The 18,288-nt window shown below is 33.4% G+C and overlaps 2 protein-coding genes across 7 annotated transcripts in view; one reads left to right on the forward strand and one right to left on the reverse strand.

Moving 5' to 3' along the window:
* The window catches only part of IMMP2L (inner mitochondrial membrane peptidase subunit 2), a 460,185-nt gene that overhangs the window by 190,649 nt on the left and 251,248 nt on the right, over window positions 1-18,288 (forward strand). The window lies entirely within an intron of this gene.
* LRRN3 (leucine rich repeat neuronal 3) overlaps window positions 5,272-18,288 on the reverse strand; it is a 45,133-nt gene continuing 32,116 nt past the window's right edge. Inside the window, exon 2 of the mRNA XM_080576907.1 lies at window positions 5,272-8,229. Within this exon, the coding sequence (XP_080433033.1) occupies window positions 5,751-7,877 (2,127 nt within the window). The 5' untranslated portion in view covers window positions 7,878-8,229 and the 3' untranslated portion in view covers window positions 5,272-5,750. The remainder of the gene's footprint in view (window positions 8,230-18,288) is intronic.

An 18,288-nucleotide genomic window follows, 5' to 3' on the forward strand; every position in this document is an offset into this window, starting at 1 on the left:
TGTGAACTTATTTTCTAGACTATATAGGCATTTCCCTAAAATGTTTCTTCTGGCTTCATAATAACAAAGACTACTTGATAACTGTTGATCATTGCGTCTTTTCTCTGGGCAGCACAAGATTGAGGAAGAAATCTTTTTATTAGTGAATTTTGGAAATGGAAATTTCCTTTTAGAATGGAAATCAACATTTGTTCTGCGATCTTTTATTTATTATTTTTTTTAAGCTACTATTTGGAGTTGTTTCACATTGTTGTTGCTAGAATAGAAGTTTAAATGTACATATGTATGTTAGCATTTTGGCTGTGTTAGCTGATGGAATTTTGGAATTGATATTTATAAATATTTTACCAAGTAGTAAATGCTTAATATTTCCATGAATAGAACACGGTAATTTTCAGTCTGGTAGCTGACAGAAAGACGTAAGGTAACTGAATTCAAACACTGGATGTCTTATGTTTTGGGTATTGCCTAGCCAGACTTTTCAAACACTGATCTTGCCTTCTCCTTTCTTTTGTTAGTAACATGTTTCGGAGTGATTTTTGCTGTCAAATGCCAAGTTAAAATTAATCCTATTTTGAGCTACTGTTTTCTGGTATGAATAATCAGTAAGTAGTACTTTTAATGTGTTGGAGTCCTTAGAGAAAACTGTTAAATAAGAAGGAAACACAGGTGTGTAGCAATACTTTTTTCTGAAGAAATTAATTTTCTGAAGAAATTAAATATAGCTAGTTTCTAGTTCCTGCTTCTGTTAAAGAGAGTAAACAACCCAGCTAATTAAGAAATAAATGAGTTGAATATAGAGACTTGAAACAATACTAAACTAAAATATAGGTAAATCTTCTGAAAGTTCTGCAAAAGTCATAAGTTTGTGTGATAAGTTTTGCAGTGGCTGGTCATGTAACAAAATTTCCTGAAGAACAGATAATTTGTTCTGAATTGTTCTAATTGTTCTGAATTTGTTCTAAAAGGATGTATACTCAATACTTGCTGTCGTTTTTTTTTAAACATGGTCAAGTCAAATGCCATATGTTCCCAAGTACTACCGTGCTCACTGTGCTCTAAAAAATTCAGCAAGGTTACCTGCAAAACTCAGAGCAGTCATTTAGAACCACAAGTGTTTTATATAGAATGTGTAAGTGTGAAGCAAAGTATTAATGACAGGAAAATATAAACCTGCACAAAAAGGTCACAAATTCATATTTTAAGTTTGATTTCTGCTTTCTTGTGATTTGCAAACAGAGGGGGAATTGGCATGAAATTGAGTTAGTTTGAATGTGATTTTCATGAAGTAACTCTCTCTTTTTTAAACTCTCTTTATCAGAATTAGAGGAGTTTCCTAGAATTTAAAAGGCCCTTGTACTTTGTTTTTCCTTTGGGCATCTTGCGCCAACTACCTACCTGCTTATCTTAGAGGAATGTAGGAAAGCTGTATACAGAAAATGAAAGTCTGAAATGTAAAGGTCTACCAGCAGAGTGCTTTGTTTAGTTTACTGTATTTACTTCTTCATGCTGTAATGCATAACATTGAAGACTGGACTTTATAACTTAAATAGTTTAAAATAGTTTATTTTTATAGCAGTAAGTGGATGTTTGGTGATTTATACAAAATAAACACCTATCTCTGTGTTAGTAAGATATAAAATGGTAATGTCAGAATAAAACTTCTGATTAACTTAAAATGGGATACAAATAAACTGAAGTTAATAAAAAAAAAAGGAAAACAAATAGGCCTTTGCCTTGTGTGGAAAACAAACAAACAAACAAAAACAAAAAACAACTTCCCTGTAAATGAAGAGATTATTAAAAAGTTTACTATACCACCAGTAGGAAGCTCTTCCAGTAGTTTTGTTTGTTTGTTTTACAGGGGCTGTTTGGCTGGGAAAAAATCTGTTTAGAATTTTTTTTTTACATGTCTGTAAAGTAATGTAAGTTAAATATATACTAAAATATTGCGGCTGAAAAGATGATTTATAAATTCATATGTTTATGGAGTAATATATCTGCAGAAGGAACAGCTATCCATTTTTACTTATTGCTACACAATCCCATTGCTTGCCTGTAGCTTCATTGGGGATTTTAATGTGAAGAATGTATTTGGTCATGGAGAAATAATGAACCGTTTCAGAGATTTGTTAGGCTAGTATCTTGGAGAGTTTCTATGTAGATGTTAAAGATGTTATCTTTATATGGATGGGAGGTGGCTCACAGTAGTGCCATTCTGAGCATTGCCATGTGTTATGCATAAAATATTATGAAATAGATATAATGAAATAAAGGTCTGCAGGCTGGCTAACATGTTTCTAATGGAACACAGGTATTTCACACACACACACACGGTGTGTATATAATAAAAGGGTTAAAAATGGTGTGTGTATAATAGAAGGATAAAACAACAATTAATTAATCAATATACATATTTAAATCTGTTTTACGTGAGTTTTAATGGCTTCACAACCAACATGCTTTTAGCCTTTGACATATTCTTACTGTAAATAGAATGATTTCAAAATGTCACTACGTGCCTGTTAGAAACATGTAAATTTTCAACTTAAATTCAAAGTGTCAATGGAATACTGAAGAATTGCAATACTGTTGATGTATATGTTCATGAATAAATGGATGTTGGTATTATCTTGAATGCATTAGTAAGTATGTCTATTAAAAGTTTTAATCTAATTTTGCATGTGTTTCATTCTGCAGATTTTTTTGGTAAGAGTGAGAACTCTTTGAAGGAATATCCCTGTTCTGGTTATTATAGTTGTATTCCTCCTCTGTACCAATTAGATAAGCAACCCTAAAAAATTCTCAAATATTTTATTGGATGAACTATATAAAATCCTGTGATCTTGTAACCTATTGTAGAGAAACTGTTGACCTTGCTCATATGGACATTTTCCTAGTATTTCTTCAAGTGGCACTTTTAACTGAAGGTATACTTGCACAAATAAACAATATTACTCAATTTAATTATGATTAATTACAAGAGATTCATCTTTGTGGTTGTTTGGTTACCAAAGTGCTTCCAAAGTGTGTTTTTTTTTTTTTTTTTTCCTACTGAAAACAAAAGCTCAGCTTATTCTTTAAGAGAAAGGAAAGTGCAAAGTTGTAAAATGTCTTCTTCAAGGTCATGGGAGAGGAGGATTGCAAAGGTACTTTAACAAAATGCAGTTGTATTTTTCTTTTTGAGAGATAGGTGAAAACATATGCATCTGAGCAATTAGAAATAGAATAATCAATTTCTTCTTAAAATGTTATGTATATTTTCATTTGATATCAGTATAAAGTATGGAATTATTCAAATAATTAGTTACTCAGCAGGTTAGTATGAAAATTCTATATACCAATGCATTTGGTCTATCGAGAAAAAAATTTGGTGAGATATTTAAATAAAGCAAGTATAATCTGTATTTATTCAGTGGGGCAGGAAGTGTGAAATTTTCATATCAGTGCTCCCAGTTAGACTTGTATTCATGTGCTGTTTTATAACACTCTGTGGAGCTGTTTTTGCATGAAAGAAATGAGATTCTTGTTTCTAAGCTCTAATAAGTGTAAGTTCTAAATGTAACTTGATTCTAGAGGTAGGCGTGCAAGGTATATCCACAAAGTTCTTGTTACCGTGTACCATGTGCACAGTGAAGGCTGTGGTGATGGGTACCCGTTTTTCATAAACAAATCCCCTCCAGAAGCTCTGTCCATGGTGCTGAAATCTGACATGCCCATTCGGCATCTTTATCTGATAGATTTCAATGTGCCTGTGTGTGCAGCAGAGATTCATCGAGTTTGTTATTTTTTTTTTCTTCAGCGAAGCATATAAAATCTATGAATATCCTATTGTCTGATAGTTTATAATTAACATCAGGTTGTTCTTTCTGCCTTTGACAACTTTGAAAACAACCTTTGTGATTTTGAAATCCTGGGATTTAATTATAAAAAGGACATCTTTAACATGAAAGTATGTTATTCATTAGCAGTAGGTAAAATGAAATGATTTTTCCATGTTGTAAATGTTTGAAGACCAATAATATTTTGAAAGTATGTAAAAAAAGACACACTATAAATAAGTGGAAAAGTTAATGTCTATGCACAAGAAGTAGCTCGTCTGCTTCTACCTCCAAAAATCTTGTCAGTGATTCCACATAAATGTTTACTTCAGACAAGTCTATAAAAAATGTAAGTTATTATAGAGTTTAAAAAATATAAAGTTTACTAATGACTTACAAGAAACATTCATCACTCCTATTTTTACTGTGTAATTCAAGCTACCTATTCATCCAATAAATATTTAATTCCCTAAGTACAATTTACAATGATAACTTTTTTTTTTTTCATTTTCCCTATTTGTATATATAACTATCAACTGAAATAACATAAAATTTTTGCTACCAATTTCTTTGTTTGGGGTCACCATATTTTTTCATCAGCTATCTTTACAGTCAGATATCTTTTCTGTACTGGACTTAGGAGTAGTCACTTTTTTCATCCTAACAGAATTGGTTTTAGCTTGTAATCAACATTCTGATCAACAGGTTTTTGTGCACATTTTCTGCTTATGGGCCCAGTCCTACTCCCGTGAGAACTTTAACTTCAATATAAGTAGAGTCAGGTATTCAATGTTCTCTTTTCGTCTCGTTTCATTTCATTTCTACTAATAATGTTTCTGTCAGTCATTTATTGCTTGTTACACTGTGAAAGCTGGGGAGGTTTATAAGCTAGTCAGTTGTTGTTATTGCTGAACAGAAGTGTGCAGGTCCAGAAAGAAATCCTTAATATCATCTAAACTGTTCAAACTAGCCAAGTTCACTCTATCGCCAGCCTAAAGTTTAGACATTACTAATAAATGAATAACCATTTTGACTGAAGACAAAATATTGAATTTACATTTTCCGGGTCTAAAAATTGCATTTAGTTTTCAGGTTTCTGGGGAGGTATCAAAGCAATTCAAAATGTGCTTTAAGCAGTAGCTAATAGCCTGTTGCTCTATCAGTCTCATACCTCCTTTCTGCACTTCTCTCTTTCTCCTCCCACAGTAAGCAACATGTAAAGTACAACATTATTACTTAACAATATGGGTAAGTACTTTGTGAAAGTGTTTATTGTGTAGTTCATTGCAGTTGTACAGCCTAAAAACAGCAAAAATAACCTATGTGCTCAGATTGGCGTTTCAACAGGAGAATATGTAAGGAAATATTTTATCAGACTTTATAATGAATTTGTTTATTGTTAGACAAGAGCTCCCAGAATATGTTTTGGAAACAAACAAGACAAAAACTGTTTTGATTTTAATCAAAAATGTATTTTCCTCATAAAAAAATTTTACATACTCACTGTGTCTACTCTACAGAATTTGTCCATTTCATTACACCATGTGTCAATCCTAGTATATCTGTTCACTGCAAAAACTCGTGGCTAGTGTGTGTAATACAGCACAGGAGGAGGTATTGCTCAGTTCCACTACTTTTATGTAATAATAATTAAAAAAAAATACAGAAAATGTGGCTACTTTCACTGTATTCCAGACTTAAAAGTCTCATGAAAGTTCTAGAAAATGAAGTTAATCGTATTTGGTTGGTAGAATACCCTTAGAAGCCATATTTAAAATTCTTCTCTTATGCTGAGGCAGTACATATTCCCATTTGTCAGCAGCAGCAAAGTCCAGGCATCTGATTTCTAAATGAAATACTTTTTCTTGTTCCCTTTTTGTTCAGCACAAATGCAGTCACGTGATTTTTATTTCAGAAATTGATTGATATTTATGACATATTGGTTGGTACACCTATTACAGTTGCTTTTACTTCCATTGCTGTGCTTTTTTCTTTGCCCATGTCCCAAAGACTGATTAAAGGAGGATAAAGCTCGTTGAGTGAAAAGGATTGCTTCTTAAGGTAATTCTTTAGATAGCTGTGTCCGACGTCATAGTTTGTCTCTCGTGAGACGCAGCTGTAGAGATATACCACAGAGATGATTCCCAGAAGAGTACCAAGGCAGACAAGGAATCCTATTATGTTGTTCTTTTCATAGCGTTTCACTGCTAAGTCCAGTCCTTTTGTGGTTACATTGACACATTGTTTCTTATTTTGTGGATAGATAGTGGGAATATCTATACAAATCTTGTATTCAGTTGATGGATTTAAATGCGTAAGGTTGTATACCTGTATATCAGATGGTACTCGAGCGCTCTGCGCAGCCTGAGAGTTTTCAGCTTTCAGAAAAGCAGTCCATCTAACGCTGGACTTCAGAATTTTAGAACTTGCTTTCCATGAAACCAAAACAGAATTAGATTTTATATCTTTTATTTTAATGTTCAAAGGTCCATTGCTGTCCTGAGGGAAAGAGCCATCCACTTTAATCATGACTGACTTTAGGTCTGCCCCAACTAAATTTGTTGCTATGCATGTGTATAAGCCACTTTCTTTTTGTGTTACATCACTTATGTCTAATGTTCCTTCAGAGTGAATGTAGTACTTATTAGAAATAGTATTAGGCAAAAGTTTGTGTCCTGATGGCGTTATCCAGTAGATTTCAGGTTCTGGTTCTGCTGTTGCTCTGCAGTGTAAGGAAACATGGCTGCCAGTTTTCAAATCCAGAGTAGATGGAAAGCTTTCAGGAGCTATCAGAGGGAGACAGATTTCCATCATTTCTCGGAAGTGTATCTGTCTGACGTTCTGGCCTTGGAATTCGGGAGGGTCTACACAAAACAGAGACTCCGGCTCCATGAAGCGAATATTTGTTTTATTCATGTTAATCCAGCGGATGACACAATCACATCTAATGGGGTTGCTGTGTATACTGACTTCCTTCAGGTTAGGCAATGATTCAATTGTGCTGCGGTACAGGGCACTCAGCGCATTGCTGTTGAGCATGAGTGATTCCAGCTTGGGAAGTCTGTAGAATGCATTTGGATGAATGTATGATAATCTGGGGTTGTTGGTAGCTTCTATTTTTCTTAAATCTGGCAAATTATCAACAGCAAGGCTATCTATGGAAATCAGTTCAGGCATGTTATTAATTCCTAACTCTTTTAGGTGCAGCATATTGCTAAAGTCTCCTCTTCGTATTCTGTTAATGGGATTCTTATTTAGGTCCAGAAATTTAAGATTTGTAACCTTTTGAAGAGCAATGTGGGGCACTCTAGCAAATCTATTGTCATAAAAGGAAATGCTTTCTAAGTTGTCAAGGCCAGCCAAGGCATTATCTGGTATTTCAGTGAGATTTATTCCAGCTAAAACTAGGCTGCGCAGATTGGTAAGGGCCTTGAAGTTCATATTTTCGATTCTGATTATTGGATTTTCTCCAATCATGAGAATCTCCAGATTAGGAATAGCTTCAAACCACTTACTGTTGATCATTTGCAGACCATTTGAATTGAGATGAAGTCTGAGAAGATTATTGAGGCCTATGAAAGCTCCAGGTGCAATCACAGAAAGCAGGTTATGATTAATGTAAAGCTCTTGTAAATTGTGGAGTCCAGAGAGACATTCTTCAGGGAGTTCAGTAAGTTTGTTTTCTTCAAGGTACACAGAAAGCAACTGTGGTATCTTTGTAAGATTAATGCTGGCCACTGAGGATAAATTGTTCTGAGATAAATCTAGACCAGTTAAATTCACTGGAAAGTCTACTGAGTGTTCAATTTTTGCAATATTGTTAGTCTGTAGAAGTAAAACCTGTGTGTCAGCAGGCAGTCTGGCTGGAAAATTAAAAAGGCCTAAATCATTACAGTCCACTGTTGGAGCCTCCATATACACAGACTTGGGAGTGAACCAAGGTCTGATCTCACATATACATGACTCGGGGCAGTCTGCTTTTTTTTCTACAGCTTGTACTACTGCAGTGATAACTAGGCCAAGTAGAAAATTAATTTTGAGTTGCTTGTCCTTCATCTTAGCTCAAATGTTCAGAAAAGTAACAGACCCCGTAAGTATTCCACGGTTATGGTTTTGCAATTCAGTATGACCCGGTCAATTGATAAAACACACACTTGCATTTGTCAAATGCTGATTGCGAAGGACTTTCTTCCTGAGGATAAGTGATAAATTTGCAACCAACTTGTCCAGTAGTAAGAGACATTTTGTGGAAATGAAGGTCACTCTGTCCTTGATGACATAAAATTGATAAGCTTTGTGAAGATGAAGCATGTATAGATGGTCATAGGAGATTAAGCAATTCATTTATTTAGTAGTATTAACTTCAAATCCCATGATTGATTAGTGTTTGCAGGAATGACAGGATGACCTAAAATATAAGAAGAGGAAATAATTAGTATAAGAAACTATAAAGTTATAAATTAATTTAGCCATCTCTTGCTATCTAGTGTTAATTATTGCAAGTAAGAAAAGAAAATGACTGTGGTGCCTAGAGTATTGTAGTGGTATCCGGATAGCATAAATGAAGTTAATATAGTAATATATCTTCAGACTTGTAGCTTGTCATACGTCCAGTGGAGCATTGCTCTGAAGAAAGATGAAGATCCATAAAGTATAAAGCAAAATATATCAGTGAGATTTTTCTACATATTTTATGCCCCTTTAAAATATTTTTTTCTTACAGTTATCACTAGAAGCAGACTGAGTTCTGTTGGCTTTGAAAATGTAAACACTGAGCAAAATCCTACAGAGCATGAATATTTAACTTTTGAACATAAAATTTATAAATATAAAGAACATAATTTATGTTTAATCAAAGGAAAATTGAATGGTTGGATTAATACACATTCCTAATGATGGCATTCTTAGGCAAGCCTTTGAGATATTTATACAGATATTTACAAAATTGATAATCCACTAATTTTATCATTTTCTAATTCCTTTTGTAGCTGATGTTTAGGAAGAAAACTTTCTTTTTCTTTTCTTTTCTTTTTTTTTTTTTTTCTCTCTCTCTCTCTTTAAAGCAATTAGAAAGGAATATGTACCTTGTATTAAATGTCTTGTCATTTTGGCAAATTTAGTCTAATTACTGGCTTGCTTATTTTGGCTTCAATAACTTCAATTGCAGGGAATAATAAAAACAGAAAATTGTCTTTAAAGTGATAAGAATATAAGAAAAAACAGCCAACACTAGCAGTTGCTTTTTCATCTGTAGCTCTGCAAGAATCTGAAATTTGCTATTAAGTTGCAGATTGTCTTCATATTCCAAATGATAATAAAGACTGGAGTTGTAGCATTCTGAAATGTCAAATGTGTCCTCTCTTCAGATTTTTGGTATCTCTTTACTTTTCCTGAGGAAAAATATCCTACTACAAGTGTACATTGTATTCCAAGTGATATAATTCAAAAGCTTCTGTGTTTTTATATATGAAGTAGTATACATTAGCTGCTGCATTTACTTCAGAATATATACTATACACTAACCGTTACTAGACTTTGTCTCAGAAGGCTGCTATATGATACACATTTATGCCCTTTTTCCCTTTGGCTTTTGTATTAAAATTCACAATGACATTGTTTACAAACTGTAAGATGAGATCAATGCTTCATTGACATTGATAAATAACTTCTGAGATGTTGTTGGTATCGATAGACAGAATTACAAAAGTCAAGTGTCAAGGATTTGGATTTTAGATTTCCTTTGCAGGCTCAGGAGGATTGGACATGTTGATCAAATAGGCATTTCGTATCAGCTCAGAAGAAAGGTGTTGGACAATGTTGAGTATTGAAGAACATTTGGCAAATGTTTGTGGCTTCTGTGTTATGTACATTTTAAGACATTTAATATTTTATTTTAACACATAAGTATATCAAAAAAGTGAACAGACGTGTGAGGTAAACATACAGAAACATTCTGCTGTTTTGAGGATTAATAATATGTTTTTTGTGGAAATGGCCCAGTTTATACTGAAATGCAAAGCTATGTCGATAGAAATAGTAAAAATATAATCTGTTCCTTTGTTCTGGGAAATGAGATGAACTTGGGGCTTGCAGAAAAATAGAGATTTGCATTGGACAGCTAATGCCTATAACTTGCTCTTAGTTTAGTCATCAGAAGGCAAGGTGATGTGCCTTTATGGAGTACTGTCCCATTTACTAAAGGTCTCTCAGTAGAAATCATTCAATGCCAAATGCACAGATGTAATTTACTATATAGGCAGAGGAGAGGATTTGGAGGAGGAGGGGGAGCACTTTTTGAGTCCTGTTCCTGATGCAGTTTCTTAGGCACGTGTTCCATTGACTTCTGGAATTTTAATTGGATTGTATATTACAAATATATTTGTATGGCAAATACAAATTGTTAGCTTCTAATAATTGAAATGTCATTGGAACTCTTACCTGAGTAATATAGATACTGAGGTTCAATAAATTGCTCCTGCAGATATCTAAGCTCAGCATTTAAATTCTGTTATGATGCTTAGGACTTCTGCTCAGTAGAGGTGCTGGGAAAGTATTTTCGGGGAGTATAACTATATAATTGACCTGCTTTTTTGCTCCACCCTGACATTTGCTGTTGGTCACTGTGAATGATAGGATGTAGACAGAGATGGACTTTTCACGTGTAAAGTACTAGGTACCTGAGATGCTGTACCAGGAAAAGTATGTATATTACTATGTTTTTGTGTGCAAAAAACCAACATCAGTTAGCTTCTATGGGATTCTTGAGCCCAAAACAAGGACATTTGTGGAAATTTTCACTTCATATATTAATTAGACTGGGCTTTCTGCAAAAGGCGTCAAAAAGATGTGGGAGATCCAGGCTGAAATTCTTCTTTATGATTTAATCTGATGTCTTTTCTGTTTCTGGTGAATGCTTCAGCTAATAAGACACCAGCTCAAGCTCCTGTAGTGTTCTAGCATTAATCTTTCTTATTTCTCCAGTTGAAGTGCTTCTGCCACGTATAAAATATTCACTGGGGTTGAGTGCCTTGAATAACAGATTGTAGAATAATTTTCACCCTCTCCAAGCCTACAGAGTCATCATTCTGAAATACATTGTTTCACTTCAGAAAGTTTTTTTGGTTTAAATAGTGTTATATTTGTGTATTATTTTATATGAAAATGATTTGCTGTTGACTTCATTCAAGGTATGGAATAAAAGAATATTTCTAGAGTACTATGGGCATCCATGGTGGCTTGTGGGACACTAAAAAAAAAAAAAAGAGAGAGAAGCAGTGAAAGGCACAGGAAAAACAGTGTAGGATGGTTTGGATGGCAAAACATTTGCTTTGGTCTTTTTGTTTCTAATAGTATTATTTTGTGAATCTTCAATATACAATGTTGACAAAAATGTTAAGAAAGCATGGATTACTGATGTTAAGCTTTCTGGTCCCATTTGAAGAGATCAAAACCCAAAATGAAGTTAGGCAGTATGACTTTGCTCATGTCAACTGGTTGTATTGATTGTGTGAGTCTGTGTTCCTGTGTGTATGTAATTAATTTCTAACCTTGAGATGTGTACAAACCATTTTGAACTGAGAAGTGAGCTGCAGTTTACTGTAATAAAATAAACCTCATGTAAACTGCTATCTTGCACTCAAGACTATAAATTATAATTGAAGTTCAATTTCCTTGAAGAATGCAGCCTCACAGAGATAAATGTTTATACTGGAAAATAAGCATTTAACTTTGTGATACTTTGAACTTTGGGAACATGTTGATTCCCTTTCTTCATTAATATACTGATAACAGTAAATAAAGATTAAATTGAAATACTCTTACTAACTGTGACTTTCAGAATTTTTATTAATGCCTTCCAGTGCTTTAAAGCTAAGTGCTTTGTACCATCTGGAGCTTTATGTGAAAGTTTTGCATTTCAAATATCCAATTTTAAAGGTACCAGTAAAGAGGACAAAGAGAACCTGAAGGTCATTTGTCCTGTTCCTTGGAATAGTATTTAAGGTACCTGAGATTTACATATAGAGGCTTCCTGTGCAAAAGTAGATTTTTTTTTTTCTAAACAAACAAAATAATTCAAATACTGCAGTTACGTAAGCATAATCTGTTAAGTAAAAACACTATTTTTATTATAGCTCTTTTTAGTGGATTTTGATGGTGATTCAATGTATTTGATGTGATGCAATTGATTCTTAAAACTTGTGCTGACTATGATGCACAACAGCCAAGCCTGTAGAGATGAGGCTCAGCAGCAAACTACCACCTGCTAGCTGAGCTGTGGGATTAGTGTTTTCACACAAGCAGCAGCAGGAGCTATGCACGGTAGTTTTAAGGTCTTTGATGTAAAAGTCTTTACTAGAGTGCACTGAAAAATTATTATTAGCAGTCTGATTGTACGTGTATTTCTTCATTTGGATAAAATGTTGTGGTTTGCTTCCTAGTGTCTGCAATTGAAAAGCCTAAATAGCTTCTGCATCTAAAATGTTACTATTGCTTATTAGTAATAATAATTATTCGATATTTTATTATTGTTTTTCTGTGCTATAACTTCTATCATAAAGTATTTAAATTTTTGTCGAGAGACTCTTTAATTTCTTTTGGAAGTTCATCCCTGTTACATTCAATCCATAGTTATGGTCTTATTAAATGCGGTGTGTCTCTTGCTTGTAAGGTATTACCTCTTGCTTTTAGGAAGACACGCCCTGGATTCTTTGGTAAGTGAGACTTTTTGCAACCTAATTATCTCTTGTGTAGACAATGATTGGTATGTCTTAATTAGGTTTGTTTCGTTTACTGCTACTGACAGCTGGAGCCTTGGTTTACAAGAGGGTATCACCATTATTTGAGCTGGAAAAGACATTCAGTGAATGAATAAACTGAGCAATGTTTCTCATCACTGGAGCAACAGACAGCTAAAAACCAAGTCAGAGTGGGCAGAAAGGAAAAGAAACACGTCAGGTTTTGGCAATCTTTCTTTTCCACTTCAGCAGTTAGAGAGACAGTGATAAAAACTAAAAATGCAGCAGCTACACTGCAATGTGCCCTGCTGGCAATAAGGCAAACAGTTCACTTCACAAGGACCAATTTAGAGGTGGCAAGCATTTTGAAAACACAGCTGTTCATACAAAGCTACCTTTCAAAAACATCAACTGAAAGAGCCACTTCTCGGTTCTTGTCATTATAACCACTTTGAGCATTTCTGTGGACAGAAATCCTGGAAATGTCAACTAACCAAAAACTGGGGATGAGATTTCATTCCTCACTTGACTGTGGTTACAGCACTTCTTTTTTATTATTATTATTATTATTATTTGTTATTTTTTAAAGTCAGAATCATGGAGTTATACAGACTACATTTGAAAATTTAGTATTTTTCTGACACTTTTTGTGATGTTCTTCTTCCATGCTTGTTGAATGATTAAAATAGAAAAGATGTTTTTTCTTGGGGCATTTTTATTACAGTACTATTGATTAAAAAAAAAAAAGTGCAACAACTTATTTATTTGAAGTAGTTCAAGAATTGGTACTTTTTTTTTTTCCCCTGTATAACTAGGATGTTTTTGTTGAAATAAGTGTGGAGTCTGTGATGGAGGAATAAATATAAGTTTAGTTTTAAAGCACAAAAAGATAATACAGTAGATTTTCATAAGAGAACCTGTCCTGAAATAAGATATTTCTGGAACTATGCTCTACTAGACGGTCTGATACAATTGCTGGAAATTATATAGGCTTTGTAAAAATAGAAGGAATTTCTGCTGGAAGGAATATGGAGTCTTGCTTTTATTCCACACTCCATAGCAAGGAGTTTCATACAGAATCCTGCTTCTCTTTACAAATTAACAAGTGCAAATTAACAGTTAACTGTAATACACTCTTACTGTTTTCTGTTGTTATATATGGCGAAGATACAGTTTCACATTGAAATGCGAATGGGTGTTTCTGAGAGTCTCAATTTTGAGGTGTTCAACTTGGGTGGCTGACAGTATCAGATGATAGTTGGATTTTTAGAATCTTAGGCTGAAAAACTCCAAAGTGAGTATCTAAAATTCGTGGACATGTTTGAAAAATTTGACTAGGGATTACTGTTGGGATGTTGTTTTAATTACGAAAATCTACTTTACTTTCTTCTAATAGTGGATTTTTAGAACTTCAGGTTTGCTCTGTATAGCAGTAAGTGCAAGATGCAAAGGAAAAGGCAAAGCTACTTGTATTTAACCCTAGAAACAATTTGCAGTGTCTGAATATTTATATATTTATTTCAGTGCATGTGTTTATTTTGTGAACCTGTTACACTTTTTTTTTTTTTTCCATTTTTGGAATAAATTTTCCTGGGCAAAAGCCAAAAGTATAAGATGCTTATTATGTCTGTAAAACAGAACAAGTTCTCACACCATAGACACTACAAGATAAGAATGGCATGATTTTATATGTCATTAAAAGTTCTTAGCATCCATGGGCATTATGTGATTTGAGTCTACTTTAATGTAAAAATAAAAATAAATTCATAAAAACATTATGACCAGGTAGATCCACGTGAGATTTACTCTTTCTCCTTCATTAAATGAGTCCGGTCTACTACCCTTGTGCTCTTGTTTACTGTATGTTGAAACAATTTCACAGATATCAGAGGAATCATCAAAATATACAATTCATTAAGAACTTATTGTAGTTGTATCTCTTGTATCAGTTAAAAATTACATTAAACAAACTTTGTGATATTATAAAGCACAAGGCCTTAAAAATAGATTTAAAATAGATATGTTAAAAGTATGTACAAGAAAGTAAAATGGAAGCCAAAGGAATATTAATATATGATATGTGAGAATTTATTACACATTTTATTTTAGAAAAACATTTAAAAGGACTTGAATGAACAGTTGGTAAAACCTTTTAAAAAATTGATAATGGAAAAGATATTGCACTTGTTTCCTAATGTATTTTAAACTGGATTAGCATGATTGACCATGGAGTGGCAGATAACTGTGGGACCACCTGCATGTGAAGCAAGGCATTTATCAATCATAATCACAGTGCATAACAGAAATAATACATAATTTTGTTACTATTCTAAATTTGGCACCGGTTGCGACTGCAGCATTGTGCATTGGAGCCATAGTGGTGGATGAGGACCACTGTCCTGTGCACTGACTTGCTGCAGAACAAAATTGTGATCTGTATTCCATGGAGCTTACAATTCAAATACAGGAAAAGTGATGACAGATGACAGGGCAAGAAAGAAAGAGAAGTCACCATGACAATCTCAGAACATACCAGATTTTATTTTTTTCCTTTAACCATGGCATAGTAATTTATTATCATGATCTTGGGTAAGTTTTCCAGGCTTTTCTTTTAAATTTTCAGTCTGTAAAACTGAAACTTTCTCTTTCATGTGCTTTTGACTTATTTTGACTTATTAAATCTGACAGTTTCACAAGTGGCATGGCAAAACAGGATGAAAAGTTATGATACTGGGTAAAGGAAATCATCTTTTCATCAATTAGTTACCTTTTTTCTTTTTTTTGACTACTACTCCTAACATGAAATACACAAAATAATATGCAGGTATTTCTTTCTGAGTGAGCAGAGATATTAGAAAATTAAATTTACATGACAAGATGATGAATTTCAATTGAAGTTGCGCACTTCTTTTCCATTTTTGTTATAATCTATCATCTCTGTTCTGATTCCTTGTATAGCATTCCAAATCCTCTTGTAATAATTTCAATGCTTGTCAGTTAGACTACATCTAATAATTTTATAGACTTGGATTAATTGTAAAATAAGCCTCAAAGTAATCAGATTTCTTTACTTCTTTAAAAATCAGATATTGAATGTATAATTCTGATTTTTTTCTATTTTTTTCATTGCTACAATTAATTGTTTTGATTTCTAAAATAAAGCTACATATCTATTTTCTAATTGTCAGAGAAAATAGTAAAAACATTGAGAATAACTTTCAAGGTACTTAAATCTTTTGTATCCTTGTTATAGTTCCTACCCTCAGAAATGTTTCTTTGTGTAAGTGGGTTATCTATTGTTGCCATTACCAGGCAATTATGTTAAAAAAAAAAAAAAATATTGCTGTAAGTTGGGAAAGTAATGTGTTAGTTCAATTTAGATTCATCCGTACATGTTCAACTTCTTTTTGACAGTTGTCATGTTAGTAGCGGCAAAGCACATTTTGGCAGTTACCTAGGCACATAGTTGGCAAAGGAACGATCACGTTCAGGATGTGGGTGAATGTACCCAGTTACCAGATGCTCCAAGCAGATGGCCAGAACTAAAGATGAGTTAGACCAGTTTTGGCTGGATTTTCTAGAAAGCTACCACACCAATTCTGGGGGCCCATAATACATATGACTAGTAAAGAATCCTAGCCAAAATCAAGCAGAGCTGTTGGCAAAGTCTGCATTTTGTATTTTTATTTTGTAGTTCTTACAATGTAAATGTTAAACATGCCTACAACATAGAAGCAGGTGTGCTCAGGTGGTTGTAATATAGGCAAAGAAAGATAGTGGCAGTATTTATCACATAATATTTTCCTTGTGAATTTATTTTGATTTTTTTTTTAATTTATCATGGGAAAAAAAGGTCACTGTAATAAAATTAGCATAATAGTAAGGAAGATAATTTTAGGAGCTGTAATTTCTGTGTATAATTTTTCAATAACAAAGATTTAGGTTTGAAAGACCTGAATTAATTTAAACCGTCAATCTTTAATGGCAGACTCCAAATGTTTAGTGTTTTCATCTTTCAGTTGTTGCTATATTTATAATTTGTTTTGAGATATCATCATGTCAAGGTAAATGTCCCTACACCTAAAAAAATAAACACCCAGCAACAAACCAAACCAACCAACCAACCAAACACAGTGCACACTGGATGGGATTTTAAACTACAATAATCTAAAGATATAAAAGGGCCTAGTGAATACAATTTTATCAGGAGCATCCTGATACAGTCTCAGCCTGTATTTGATGTATACTGCATGGAATGTGGTTTAAGATCCACGAAGGGGAAAAAAAATATTGTCATTGGAATTAGTGGAAAATCCTGAGTAAAATATATATATATGTTCGAAGTGCCAGTAGTGGGTGGGATAATCCTTTCTATATTTTGAATCTTCCCAGCAATTTAGGCCAAATTGCTTTAACTTTATAATTGTGAATATATGGGGTGATTACTTTTATCCTGAGCCACCTGTGGAATCAGATTCACAATGTATTGTTCAACAGAAGTGGATATATATATATATATTTAAATATTCTTCAGGCAGTGTAGAGATATGGACTGATAAAAAAAACAATTTCAGGATGCAAAAACTGACAAGGTGTAAAACAGAATATCCTTTGTAAGGATTAGGAAATAATCCTTGCAATCCTATTTTCTGCTGTGTTTTATATCCATTGGAGTGATTTATGCATACTCATAAATTACCTCACAAAGATACTCATTTCTGATTGCAGAAAGTATTTTGATTTGTGTTTAGTTTTAATGACAGTTTTTGCTTGGTTGAGCATCTCATTGCTAATATTTCATGTAAAGTTCTTTTTTTTTTTTACATGATTTAAAAAACTAATATTATTTTCAGACCTGAAATTATTGCTTTTTTGTATTTATGACCCGTTCGTCAGCTCTAATCCACACTATAAGATTATCATGGTTCATTTCTTATTTCCCCAGAAATGAATACATTTAAATGCAGATCTTATTTTCTTTTTATGATTTGTTTTTCAAAATAGGACCAGAAGAAAAAGGATAAATACAAGATAAATAAATAGAGGCACTTAAGCTAAGTACAGTATCTCTTCTTGTATGTATAGCACTGCAGCTCAATAATCATATACTTCTAGAAACACTAAATGTATCTTCTTTCAATTTTTTTCTTCCTTTCATGTTGTTAAGATAATTTATGTCCAAGTTTGCAAACTTATTGATTCCATTGTACCTCTCCAGCATGTGTAGACTCAGAGCCACCCTTCCCATCTCATTTTTCCCCAGTATATAGTCCTTCTATTTTTTCCCATTATATTAAAGGATTTTTTTTGTATACCTGAGTTTTTTAAAGTCATCCATGTAATCGGCAATATTTAAAACCACACATGTTGCTGTGTTTCAGAGAAGAAAAGTACACATACACCATGGAAAAACTTAAAGCAAAGAACACGTTATCAACTCTCTATGACATTTGGAAGGGTTGATTTCTCTCTTACTTGGTCCTTCCTTGGCCATTGAAACCAGGCAGAGAGTATCTCGAAAGTTAATCCACTATCTCAGAAGAAAAGGTGAAGGTGGCAAGGTGATACTCTAAAATTGTAACATAAGTCTGCTTTTATGCAGTAGTGTGTAATAATAGGTAATGCAGGTATTTGTGAAGGCCAATAACAGACCTACTTGCTTGCATTACCTGATGCAGTACAAAGGCCAATACCAATAAATGTGCATTGGGGATCAAGTTGTTTAACCCTAG

This window comes from Anser brachyrhynchus (genome assembly GCF_964034855.1).
Source record: "Anser brachyrhynchus genome assembly, chromosome: 1".
NCBI classification, from domain to species: Eukaryota; Metazoa; Chordata; class Aves; order Anseriformes; family Anatidae; genus Anser; species Anser brachyrhynchus.